We start from the raw sequence: 13,792 nt of genomic DNA on the forward strand, positions 1-13,792 counted from the left end.
GCCACCTCATTTATATATAATTTACAAAATATAGAATTTGGTATATCTGTTAGATCTCCATGTTTTCAATATTACAAAGTAAAAAATAAACCAAAACACGACAAATTTCAGGGGAGTTCCCCCCACAAAGTGTCTCTTGTTTACATCGAGTCTTTCCTATGTAAACTGATATATACCAAAGGAGAGCACAGAAGACTTCTTAATAAATAGGGTTGTAGAGCCATCTTCCTTTCAGCAGATGTGGCAGCCCCACTGAGCAGAGCAGTCATTTAGCCACGCAGAAGAAGGGAAAAGAGGGGGCCAGGCCTAGAATGTCCTTTCAGGCTGAAACGTTATCAATACCCTCAGAAAAGGCCTTTTTGTGTGCTGCAACAGTGGGTGTCAAGTTTGAAAGCCCATTCAAAACAGCTAATAAAAACACAGTGGTACACTTCAAATAGCTGGCAGTATGGGATGGAAACATTATGGGAGTGCAAATCCATTCCAAAATGATGCTTTGTAGTGAATCATACATTCCTTCAACCAAGTAAATGTTGTGTTGCGTCAATAAATACTTAAATAGCTTCTTATATCATCCTGTGGTAGCAGCCTTTTTTATAAATCCCAAATTCATGTCTTTTCTGTGGACTCTGTAGTACACATCTTTGGTCGATTCAGCACTCAGCCAGGAACAACTCCGAGGTGGATTCTTTCGATTGCCTTTCATGATGGTTGGCCAAAGAGTTTGCTGATACCAGCTCTAGAGTCACGCTGTGAAGTTTCAGCTGTGCTGCATGTTCAGCTTCACTGCCAAAATGTGATTCTTCCCAGATTCACAATCGTGTAACGCAAACTCCATCTTTGAGTGACGCTGCGGTTGGTGCTAACTGATTGGGGGCCCTTCATTTAGAAAGTAGGTGGTCATTTCTCCTTTGCCTTTGACCTTAATGATGCCTCGATATTCCAGCTTATAGTTGTTGGCTGCTAAAACCTGGTACATGTCTGTGGTTACCTGCAGAATTAAACTAGAGTAAGCATATGCTTGTCATGCCTCCACACAGTCTTTTCATTCACATTTGGAGTAATCCACAGACAAAACTAAAGCAGGATCAGCTGGTTTATTTCTAAGTCATCATTCGCATACCGATCACTAAAAGCTGGGCACTAGTTGCAGAACACACACAGTCTTTAGAAACGGAGAATCCAGAAGTCATGCGCGGTACACAATTGGGGCTGAACCACATTTTTCAAAGTGGTCACAGGAGAAAAAAAGAACTAGTCACCTTTAAAAACCTGCACCTGGCAGTTCAAGGTACTCAGATGTGTTCATTATATCACCAGCATGGGGGTTGGAAAACTGGTTAAAATAATTTAGAAGTCCTTGCAAAAGGCTAGAAAAATCACACCGTGGATCTGTAATTTAAAGCAGTTATTCAGGGCTTTGTTTTTATGGAGTAGAAGGTAGCTGGCAATGAAAAAGACCAAATAAATGGAATAACCTAGCTAGCATCCAAATTCTCTGGACAGATGCCATCATTAAAAAAGAATAATCATTTGTACTGCAGAATAACAGACGTTTAAAGACCAGGTTTCCTGAGGTATTCATTTACTTCAAATATTTTCTCTCCCTTTTTCAGATGGCTTTAAATATTGTCACTTCTGGCTTCCTATTGCTGTAACATTGCTCTGCTGAGTTGCTTAACTAAAACAAAAATTGTTCACAGGTTGTCTTGTAGGAAAGTTTAAAGGGTGTTTGATAAATATTGATCCAGTTGACTGACAGCTTAATGGGAAAGAAACAGCACGGCTTCCCCTCTTGGATTTCACACGGTTACACTATTTTTACATCCCTTTAGTACTTTCCCAAGGAACAACAATCTGCTACTGTGGACAATGGCTCAGCAGAAGCAGGACAGGGGCATCAAATCACTGGAAAGGTCACCGGCTGAAGGCCAAGAAGATGTTTGATTACAAGACAGTTTCCATTAAACCTTTAACTGTCCTTTAGTTATACAATCCCATCCCGCTGATGCCTGGATCCTTGCTGTCATCATGTGTATGGCATTGCAAACGGGGAAGTGAATTACAACAATACATATCTGAATTGAGCCCTTGGAAAATAAAAAAGCCTACAGTTGCAGAGCGCCGAACAGCGCAGCCGGCGGAACGAGTGAGAGAGCATCACAGCAGGACAGTGCTCACAGCCCCGTGGGGCACCCCGGGCTGGAAACAGCCCAAGAATTCCACCTAGAACCACACTGCAAGTTTTTGAGCTAAGGTTGCAGAAGCGGTCAAAATTAAAAGGCAAAACTTGATGCTACCAGTAGCAATCCCCATTTGGCTTTTCTTTCAGAACTCCATAACTAAATGTACGGCATCAAGGAATAAAATTAAACCAAAATTGCAATTCTATTTAAGTTTCAAAACCTGTAAGTGGCACAGGGCTGGCAATGTAAGTTTTCCAGTGAATTCCTTACCTGAATGCGGTCGGGCACCCCTGTGCTGTCCATCCGGCTGGCTACATTCACCGTGTTGCCCCATATGTCATACTGGGGTTTGCGTGCTCCTATCACCCCAGCTACGACGGGACCAATATTGAGGCCTGGAAGGAGAGGAAAAATCCCACAGTGCTCAGATCCATCAGGTATGAACCACATGAAGCTTGAGGCAAGTTATTTTTCAGACAATAAAAACCATCCTAAGGTTCATTGGTTCTAGCAGTGCTTCACCCTGACATGTAAAGCTACAGCCAAACGATGGGGGAAGAAAGTTTTAAAGAAAAGCCGGCTTCTTTGCTTCATTATGACTGTCTGACTAGCAGCATAGGCTGGATTGGCTCAATCCAGAGCTACTTTCCAGTACCAGAGAACAGGGTAAGGTTTATTTGCCATCTGGCTGCCAGGCAAGCTGTTCGCTTGGCAGTCAGCACACCCAAGGCAGCAGCCCGGTGCCCGTCCAGAACAAACACCACACTTGACATTTCGTATTTTTTCTCCTTCTAGTTTTCTGCCTCTTTTTAGTCCCTGGCTTGAAAGACAATTTAATATACAAGAATGACAGAGCCCAGGACCCCAGGCAGTGTGGGCAGGAAACACATCACAGGCAACAAGAGCTCAGGCTCAAACACCACGTGAGACCGTGCTGTGATAGGAGCTTCTCTGTGCCAACGTTGGTTGCCCAACTGCTCCTAATTCTCCAGGGAGCTTTAGTAATCATGCTGCTGCCCTAACAAAACTTCCCTGATGTTTCAGAGAGGCCAAAGAGGTTATTTTTGTTGTCACCAAATTAACAACATCACTGCACAGCAAAGGAAACACCTATGGTTTTACTCTCCATAAAACCCCCAGGTCCAGAGAGACCAATCCTGTACACACAGAGACATTACCTATCTTCATCTGGAAGTTGTTGAATGAATGTTCATTAATGTGTTTCATTTGGTCCATTAACCTCATGGCAAAATCAGCCAGAGCTTTGATATGTGTCTTCCCTTCCTTGTCGTAAGTGGAATCATTGAGGCCTGATGCAGCCATATACGTGCTGCCGATGGTCTTGATCTTCTCCAGCTGCCGAAATTGGTCTTCACTTATTATCTGTTTCACAAGAGAGCAAAAGATGCAAATGAACCTTGACACATACACAGGGGGAAAAGGGATTGGTTATTTGGAGGAGTGACAAGGGAATAAAAGGGATTTTTTATGTGAGAAAAAAAATATTCAAGACTTCTAGAGCAAGGAGAAATGAACCGTGGCGCAAGGATTCAATAGCCACCGTCCTTCAGAAGTTCAGCAAAGCCCAAATAAACTCGTTGATTCAGTTCACTCTGTCCACCCAGATTTTCTGCGACTTACTTCATCAAAATCAGCAATGATCTCGTTGAGCAGCCTCAGACACTCCACCCCTTCGTTGTTGGCCTCCAGCTCCACGTAAAACTCTGAGAAGTTGCTTATGGAGGCGAACATGACAGCCACGCACTCGCAGGACTGGTAGTAGAGTTCATCATTTCGCCGCTCCTGAGCCAAGAAATGGGCTGCCACGTCCTTTGGTAAAATGTTGTGGAGGAGGCGTCTGTTATAGGCCTGCAGCTCCTCCATTTCTTCTTTCTCTTCAGTGGCCTGGTTTAGGAGGGAGAGACAGTGATGTGAGGGGCGAAGGGATAACCCCCCCACGCATCCCTTGAGCACATGGTGGTAAAGGCACAAGCAATACTTGCAAAACACTTATGACTTTGCTGGCTTTTGAAATGGAACATTTGAAACTGTAAAAAGTTAAACTGAGAAAGACCCTTTAGAAAGTGGTATGTCCAGGCAGAACAAGAAGAACACTTGGCTCTGCCTGGGGAAAAAAATGCTCTGGCCAGCTGAGACCAGACCTAGAACAGGCAAGTTGGCTTATCCCTTCTATTTTTTTACCATTTATAAATGAGGATAACAATGTTTTATCTGCTTCTCACAGAGCTTTAATTAATTAGTGCTTCCTCAGTGCTTCCTCCTCAAACCACTGCGACCTGTTATTAGAATGTCCTGTCATCCAGAAGGCAAAAAAATCTATAAAAAACCTGCAGTCCTGCTTGCTTGAGAATCACATACAATGCCCCAACATCGCTCGTGGGCACAAGCAGTGAAAACATTAACGCTGAATCCAGGGACAGGAGCAAAGCGCGGCATTATCTGTAGTGTGCTGGCTCTGCAGTACTGCTGCCTAGGGGTGAATGAAGGTTGGATGTCAAGCCAGTTCCTGCTGCTTAACAAGAAAGCGAATGAAAATGCAAATGCGAACCTTTCACACACCTGAACACAGCAAACTAAAGCTCCCTGAACTCTGGGAATCAATTCAGCAGTGAATATGAGCTTCTTATATTTACAGGCCGTGTTATATTACACGTTCTTGTGACAGTGACAAACTCAGTTGTCCAAACTCATTAACCTGGATCTTCAAATCTATAACCCTTTATTGTGGGGACCATCCAAGGACCATTTTCAAGGAAACAAGGGGTTTCAGTAAATAACCAGGACGAGCAGCACTAAGTATGCAAAATGGAGCATTACTAGTATGCTCAGTTATATGCCAGATCCAGATTAAATTCAAAAGAACTTCATAACACTCCTCAACTTGATAGTGAATAGCTTCATAGTTTTAACACTGACGACTGTGCATTCCTCCAACACAGCAAATCCCCACTAACCTGGAGTTTCCAGAGGAAATCAAGCCTTGCAGTGGATTCCACTTGCTGGGCATGCAAGTACAGCGCCAGGACAAAGACGGTGATGATGACAGGGGTCACAATCTTCAGCGCGACTCTTGTCATCTCTGGAGAGCTGCGGGCCAAGGAAAGAGCGGAATTTCCCCGTTAGTCTCAGCATGGAGGAACACAGCTTGGCCAGACTCCCCAGTTCTCACCTTAAGGCTACCAAACCTCTAGAGAAAAGGCTTTTTTCCTGGCCCCCAAGCATGTGTTGGTAAAGGGACAAACAATGTCTGCAAAAAGCTGAGGACTTCGGGTCATAGGTGCTGGTTTCTAAAGCAGGACTTTGAAATTGGAAATTTAAGCCAACTTCTTAAAAAGGGGTAAAATCAATATAAAAGCCATTTTTACAGAGTGCTCAGCCACTGCTGTGCTTGTCAAAATCAAAATGCTGACAGCTCTTCAGATTGTATTCGCTGTGTCTCCTGCACTGGCTTCCCCAGCATCTCAGTCTGGAACTGTTCTATACTTACTGCGTCTCTAATTAGTCACTTCTTAATGGCCTTTGTTTTGGAAATATTCTATATGCTGAAAAGAGCCCTAAGACACATCCCCATCCCTTCTGACAAGCAAGCAAACAGAAGCATAAATCTGAATTACAGAATTATACAGTATGAAAATATTTTGATAAAACCTCTGACAAGTGAGCTCAATGAGATGCTCTACAAAGAAAGTTGACATAAGTCCTACAAGGAAGAGGATGGTCTGAGAGTAGCTTTACATACAAAATAGCAACACTTGGGCTGCTTGGGGCATTTGCACTGTGTTGCACCAGCTCACAGCAATGTATAGTCACATAGCAGGCACTGCTATTGATGTGCTGACACAGCACCTCGTGAACAGAAAATGCCTACCAACAAAACCCCATACAAATACTTCACGCCAAGGTGACTCACCATGGTAACGTCGCATTTGCAGACATGCTGAAAAAAAACCACAAACACAAGGTTAGTAGCCTGTTTCGCTCCCTGCAGCACTCCTCCTCTGTACATTATTCACCAGCACCTCTGCAATGTGGCTTCTCTAACACTGTGTGGGGCTGTGGTCCTTTTAAAGCACAAAATTACAAAAAGATTGGCAGGGGGAAGCAAAGGCGGGCAGAAAAAAGGTCCACAGAGCTACACTCAAAGATCTAGAGTGATGGTGCAACATGGTTAATGTGGTTAAAATATCTAAGAAGCATTAAGAGTCAGAGAATCATTAAGGATTTTAATGCCAGTGTGGGATGCTTAGCAAATGCTTGTGCATCCATCACTCCTCCTTTAGGTCAGACTGGAAAATTTGATTTAAAGAAGGCAGCTTCGGGCTAATATCTTGTGAGGGATAGCTCCTCTCTTTCCTATTTATTGTAACGCCGACCTGTGTTTAATTCCTCTAACTCCAGCACTGCTCCCTTGCAGGCTGTTCATGGCCCGTGCTGTGCCCAGCTGTGGGTGCTGCACATGAGCACACTGAAGAAAACCCTTGTGCCAATTGCTTTTACTGTTCACAACACCGCAAAGCACTCGTCTGAAGCAGAGCTGCTGGAGAAGATGCAGGGGTGTGCTTTTTGTACAGTGCAAGGGTGGAAAGGAGCTTTCTGGTAGGTTTCCTGACTGATTGCTTAATACTGCTGGATTTCTTCTCACTTGTGGGTGGAATATTAGGTGACTGAGAACCATGTACGTGGATCTTTTAAAACACTATTTAAATGGAAAGAAAGAGATCAGTGGTAAAATAACTATAGTGTCATTGATGCAATTACAGCTCTGTAGGCTACTAACATGATACATCTTTATCCTGAGGATCTCACAGCTGTGCTGAGAGCTTCAGGTCACAGTTTTCTGGGGCTGAGGGGAAAACTCTTGCTACAAAATCAGAGATACAAATCATCAAAATCAAAATAGCCAAGGGTGCCTAGCTGGGCATAAAATTAAATAATAAAAGCATAGTGACTCTCTAAGCTTGTTTGTTCCAGGATATTTTCTGCAGCTCTGAGCATGGAATTTCCTCTGGATTTTGCAGCCTGCTGTTGTCTAGCACACAATCTACTGTGAGGCCTCTTGGCCAGCTCCAGCACTGAACATGAGTTCTTGCACCCGAATCCACTTTGGGAGCCCTGGTGACAGCAGCTCCCACACCAAAGGCTGGATCTAGTCAGAGCTGGAGATGTTTCCCACAAACAGCGTGAATTTCCCTACCCCCCTAAATGACCACCTGGTCAGGCATGACTGACTGCCCCCCATTATCGCTCTGTTTATGATGGGAGCATGGCAGATCTGACCCTCTGTGCTGGAGCTGCACCTCACTGTGGGTTTACACTTGCTCTGAAATCCTCAGCAGAGACTATGAAATGCAGGAAACCCATTTTTTACAGTAACGCGTTGGATAAGTGAAAATGCCCAATGCAATGTTGCATTGGTAGGTTGCTCCCCCATGGGACAGACATTTCCAGTAGCAGATGGCTCTTTAATTACTGGAAGGTAACACAGAGACAAGCTTGCTGAATACACTCCTGGTCAAGTTAAGTGCACATTTCTAGCAGAAAAGGTGGTTCATGTTGGGGACAGCTCCCACAGGACAGGAGCATCTCTCTTCTCGCAGCCACGACACCAAGGTCAGACAGCCTTCTAAATCACAAACCAACAGAAACGATGGGCTTGATGAACAAATCACTGGACAAAGCCTCTTGGGGCTCCACTCTGCAAGAACTCAGCTTGCGAGATCACATTGGTCCATCACATCTTTAAAACCAACGCACGAGTTTTATTTTCTGCATAGGGTAAAGGTAATACGATAGCAGCTCTATCCATCCAGTTATACTTCGTGTATCCCCACGCTGGCGTGTTGCTGCAGTCGAGTCTAGCGACTCCCAGCGTGCTATAATCAGCCTTTCAGTTGCTTGCATGCTGGGTTGGTTTGTACACAGAAGTGTGAAGTGACATCTGCATCACTTCTAATTAGTCAGAGTACCATAATGGCTGCAGAGCAGACAGTAATTATGTGGCTACAACAGGCACCCAATTAAAGTAGTATGAGGTCATGATGGTTTTTTTTAGTATCAGCTGGACAATAAGGTACATCTCTGAACTGTGTGCTACATGCTGAGCTCCCAGTTCCCATAACACACAAATGGACTGCCAGACACTGGGACAACAAGTAGCTGTCCATGGAGCTCTTCGGACAAAACAAATACCATCTAGTGAGAGATAATATAGCATCACAGAAAGCCATTTCTGGGAAAAAATGCTAACCTTCTCCACTTTATTACTGACATTTTGATTGTGAAGTGATGTAAATTATACTTTTAAGTGCTGTAATTTCACTTAGTACTTGACTTACAAGAATGAAATTATATTTGGGATATAAAATGCTTTTGTTTCTCTAACTGTGTTAGGAAATGCTAAATAGTTTCTGCTGTTGGAATACAAAACATCTGCAAAAAAAAGAAGGGAAAACTCATTCTCTCCATACCCTCCCTGCAAGCTCCATGGGCTTTCCTACATTATTTCATTTGCTTGAGCTAACAAAATAATTTGATTACTGCCAATGGCAGTAAAAGCTGTACCTACATTAATTATTGCCAGGCACACAAGAATGCTAAAATCATGGAATATTTATGTGAAGGACATAAGTAACCAGGTGCATTCGGCTTAAAGCAACTACACAAGCTGTTTCATAATGTACAAGACAGCACTGGCAAGGACCATGGGAATCTTCTCAGCCACCCTCCTGTCCACCACAGCTGATCCTTCTTTACTGCTCTGGACTCTCCATTGCCATGAACCACCTTCTTGCCCCAAACTGGAAAACATATTCCAGATTAGGCCTTCCCACTCCTGGGTAAAGCAAAAGTCTACTTCTCATGTCTTACAAGCAACTCTCCTTATTACACATCCTAGCATCATGTTCACCTTTAGACAACACCATGATTTTATTGACTCACCTTCAAATACAATTGTTGCCAACAAAGGGAAATCATCAAAACAAGTAGTTAACACACCACCACAACTCCCAGAGAGAAATGAAACCTGTGGAGGAGGGTGGGTTTGCAGATGTGCCAAATTTCCCTCCTGGCATGACCTTCAGGAGAGCGGTAACCATGCCAATGGAAGGAGGTTGCCACCATGATTAATGTGTGACCTGGTAATGACAAACTACCTTTTATAAGTAAAAGGGGAACTGTCTGTTCCCACTTAGCCCAGGCCCCTCTGCTGGGAACTGCGCTGAGACCAGCTGTTACACTGGCTTTTCAAACGCAGACATGTGTCCAACAGCCACTGTCAGGAGATCACTAGCCAAACTTCAAACACCACCATTCCACCAACCCAACCTGGGCGTGATATACCAGATGTCTGAACATCTTGGTGGTTCGTTATCACATCCCTGAGCCAGCTCAACTTTGTCGTAGATTTTTATTTTTCTTTTTTGAGAAAAGACATATCTATATTGGGAGTGTAACAGCAGAAGAAGTGAGAATGACTAACTGCAGCTCCCCGTTTCTGGAAGAAAAAGAAATACAGATCCACTCCGATTCCAGTTATATTTTGTTATTAATAGATAGTTCATTAGTCAAGTTCCAGATTAAGAAGATCTTAAAGAGACCTGTGCTTTCCTTCTCTTCAGAGGTGGAGAGCAGCACTGACAAAGCCTTTAAGCCACAGCCATGCCCTCTCTGCTGTCATGCACATCCCTTGCTTGTATCGCAGCCTCGGTGCTCCCGTCCACCTAACGCCACACTGAAATCATTGGGTGAAAGAGATTAGGTGAAGATTTCAGAAGTGAAAGGCACTTACTAGGTGTTAGCTGTAACCAGGAGATCTGCATTGTCAAAAAGGTTGACCCCTGGCACTTCCACAATGAGAACATATATAAATTCAATGATTAACATAAGGATCAGTTTTCCAATACAGCTGATCTGAAGGAACACAGAGCAGGCCAGGAGACTCAATAAGACACTGTAGGTAAAGTACTGTATAAAGACAAAAAGGGGATAAAAAACAGAAGAGAGATGAATGTCAGCTGGGTAAATCAAAACTGAAAACAAAGGAAACTAAACAGAGGGATAGAAAGGGATTGGGAGTTATGTAGTTGGGCTGACTGAACATATAAACCTGGGGCTGCCTGTGTGATCTTCCCATGCTACAGGAGATTAAAGTGTTAAAACTGAACTGATGGAGAGAAAAGCATTCTTTATCAGGCATTATTTGCTTTACACTCAAGATGCATATGGCTCACAGCTGTATATCCCAGGTTGTGATGTAGGTTTGCCCCGGACACGGTTACTGAATTAACAGAAAGCATCATCCTGTTATGCTGGAATACTTTGTGCTTACAGGTCAAATTCTGGTCTCGAATTTGCACATCTGCACGTTACACAGGACCAAGGGCAGTAGCGATTCACACCACCAGGACAGACACCCACTTGATGCCAACTGGAAAGTATCGCCCCTGCTGATGTGACACGCTGAATCCATCGGCAAGATGTGGGCTGGACAAACTTCTTCTACCAATGCCCAACACCATGATCATTTTTTTCTGCCAGCAGTTGCAGAAATGTGTGCACGTGTGGCAGCGGAGCCCTCTGCCACAGCTGGTGGTGGGGCAGCCTCCATGACCTTGCTTCACCAGGGCCACCAGCGCCAACTTCTGCCAGTCTGAGAGTTGAATGTTCAGCATGGCCGGGCTTTCAAATGTGATTAGAGACTGCAAGTACCATTTACGGTTCCTGGGAAAGCTAGCATGGATGCACAACAAAGACAGGCATGTTATCCAGCTCACCACCTTCCTGCTATCAGATCTGTGAAGCTTTAAACTTCCACTCTCTCCGGACAGGCCTGTTTCTAGCAAAAACACTGTATCAGATGCCTGGGGCAATCCAGCCTTTCAGTTCAAAGCAAGTCCTACTTGAAGTAGAAATATGGCCATGTTCTAAGCTCATGTACTACTAGCTCATCACTGATATATCAAATTTGAGAAAATAACTTGTACAGTTTGTAACTTCACTCTTCAGTTTCTAGAAATTGAGTGGATGTTCCCTGTGGCTGAGGGGTAGGATCCCGTCATCTCCTGAGAGCTCACTGGGAGCGACAGACGGAGCCTGTACCAAATTCAACATCTGCCCTGCGGAGTGCAGGGGAGGGACTCCTCACTGGTTAGCCACAGGGCCTGGCTCAAGGTGCCACAGCCTTCTCAACATGCAAAATGGTTGTTCCTCATCGCTCAAAATCCTTCTCTGTACTGAACCAGCACTCCTGACAACCTCGTGATGGGCACAGACTGTTTCTAGTTCAGATTTTCCTCCTGGGTCTTTCTGAGGACATACTAAGAACCTTTGAAGGGTTCGAAGTCACAGAATCACATAAGAACCATAGTCCTGTTAGGTTAAATGGAAATAGGTTTAGTGGGATATCAGGGCTTTCAACAGCACCTTGGACATCCGGATAGTAACAGAACAGCCATAAATCTGTCAGGTCCCTGTAAACCCAGATGACCTTGACATAAATTCTGCCCCCATCCTAGACAGATTAATTTTCCTTTTCATTTCCAGTAGACAACACATGTAGTGCCTGTGACCTATAAACTCACAGAAAGGTCTTGAATAATTCTGCAAAAAGATGATATTTTTGGCAAAGTATTCTACCAGCGTGCAAAACTTTTTTTTTTTCTTTCCCATTAGAAGCATTTTTTTCAAACAAGTTGTACTGAAGAGGTAGGATTTGCATTTACAAATTGAAGCAGACCACTACCAGGGCTGCTAACCTGCTTGAAGCCAGAATCTACTATACTTAGGGGAAAAAAAGGTGTAAGCAAAATCTTTCATCTGGACATAAAACAATGGAAGGAAGGGTTAAATCTATGATCAGACACTGATTTCAGTGAAATGATTTTCAAGTAACACTGAGCACCCACAAAGTCATTTGAGATGATTTGCAGCTCTGCATGCCATCAATGGCTTCATGGAGAAAGGCTGTTTCTCCTGCCGCAGCCAGGATCTAACAGTTATAAAAGCCTACTGATTATTCAGCCCTAAGGGAACTTAAACATTAATGTGGACTCATGATAATAACTTCAGACACTTCAGTTTGTGCGTAGTAGCCTGTGTCAGTCCTATAACGTCAGTCAGGCACAACCTTCTTTGCTCTGAAACACTGAGATTTTCCCAACAGGCTTTGCAGCCCCTTCTCAGACCAACCCCCGCCACTCATTTTTTCAAGCAATACCTCTGGAAAGTTGCAGTTGGGCAAAGGACTGTCACAGAACCCCTGCAAGGTGCCCAGGCTGTAGTTGGAAGTCAGGTTGCTGATAAGGCATATGTCCACCCGGTCAGGAGTGACGTTGTATTCTGCAGCCATGCAGCTGGCAAGATTCACAGTGCTGCACATGAACTGGAGAAAAAGATGGTATTAAACTCAAACGCATATACAAGGAGAAGAAAAACAAATAGTTTGCATCAACTAAAAAGCCCCTTAGAAATGGCTGTAGCAAGAAAATAAAGCAATGTGCAAAATGAAATTGCCAGCTTATATTTTACTGCATGTGAAATGGCTATGTTTTCCCTCCCCCAAAATACTGATTAATAAAATCTAGGCTGTGCACTCTAGAAAGCTAGTTTCATGCTCAACCTCATGCACAACTTTATGTCTGAACATCTGCAGGTAGATGGGCTGTAGATACACACATACAAAGATATTCTGCTGTCTGTGATAAGGTCCTCGTGTTGGTCTATTTCTGCTGATGGCAATTTCTGAACTGATAACTTTCCCCTGCTGTCTCTAAAGCCTCTGCTGTGCGTTCTTCTACAGGCAGCACTGTAGTGACAAGGCTGATGTGCTACATTGCGCTGAGGAAGCAGGAGAGGCTCATTCTGATCTCCAAGTGCTTCTCCGTTTGTCCATCTTGCTAATTTTTACATTAAACAGTTCATGAATGCAAAGAGTCACACATTATGCAGAAAAATAAAGCTCTAATTTCTGCGTGGTGCTCAGCAACCCACACCAGCAGCTCTTTGCAGGTGACTATGAGGGAGGGTGGTGGGGTGTCAATGAGCTAATGTCTCCCATTCAAGTACCTCAACAGAACATAAAATTGTTCCTAAATCTCCACTTTGCATATAGGGAAGCTGAGGCAAGAGCAAGTAGCGGTCTGATTTTCAGGTGTTTAAGCCTCTCCGTGCCAGTGGAAGTCAGCGAGGCCATAACTGAGAGGAGCACAGGGCCATGTGAAATCTTTGTAGCTACCTCCAAGCTCAAGGCTTGGACCCCAGGACCATCTCTCTCTCTTTCCCATCTCCCTCACTCCCAGCTTAAAAAGTGAAATAGACCTATACGGGGTAAAGAATATTCAGGCGGTTTCTTTAAAATACATTCAACCTTCAAGCCATTTGTGCAAGTGAGGAACCAGCAGCCACAGGGTCCTAGAGAACAATCCTGTCTCTCTCTCAGTCTGAAATACACAGCGGTGTTTGGATGTGAAGTTAGACCACCCTGGTCCCAAAAGTGCAACTCCAAGCAAAGTCTCCACAGCCACTGCTGGGTGATTACTGCACTCGGAGCAGGATCAGCACCGTGCAGATGCCGGCAGAAAGCCCAC

The 13,792-nt window shown here is 44.1% G+C and overlaps 1 protein-coding gene across 2 annotated transcripts in view; it reads right to left on the reverse strand.

Annotated features, from left to right (window-relative positions):
• Positions 1-862: 862 nt before the first annotated feature.
• The window catches only part of ADCY5 (adenylate cyclase 5), a gene marked incomplete at both ends in the record, with an annotated part of 206,619 nt that continues 193,689 nt past the window's right edge, over positions 863-13,792 (reverse strand). Inside the window, 8 exons of one of the 2 annotated variants that reach the window (XM_080346723.1) lie at positions 863-991; positions 2,457-2,581; positions 3,365-3,569; positions 3,828-4,091; positions 5,162-5,294; positions 6,118-6,144; positions 9,997-10,172; positions 12,424-12,588. In XM_080346723.1, coding sequence (XP_080202849.1) covers positions 863-991; positions 2,457-2,581; positions 3,365-3,569; positions 3,828-4,091; positions 5,162-5,294; positions 6,118-6,144; positions 9,997-10,172; positions 12,424-12,588 — 1,224 coding nt within the window. The remainder of the gene's footprint in view (positions 992-2,456; positions 2,582-3,364; positions 3,570-3,827; positions 4,092-5,161; positions 5,295-6,117; positions 6,145-9,996; positions 10,173-12,423; positions 12,589-13,792) is intronic. The other variant, XM_080346722.1, reaches the window with a different exon arrangement.

The sequence above is a fragment of the Nesoenas mayeri genome (genome assembly GCF_963082525.1).
Source record: "Nesoenas mayeri genome assembly, chromosome: 6".
Classification (NCBI taxonomy): domain Eukaryota; kingdom Metazoa; phylum Chordata; class Aves; order Columbiformes; family Columbidae; genus Nesoenas; species Nesoenas mayeri.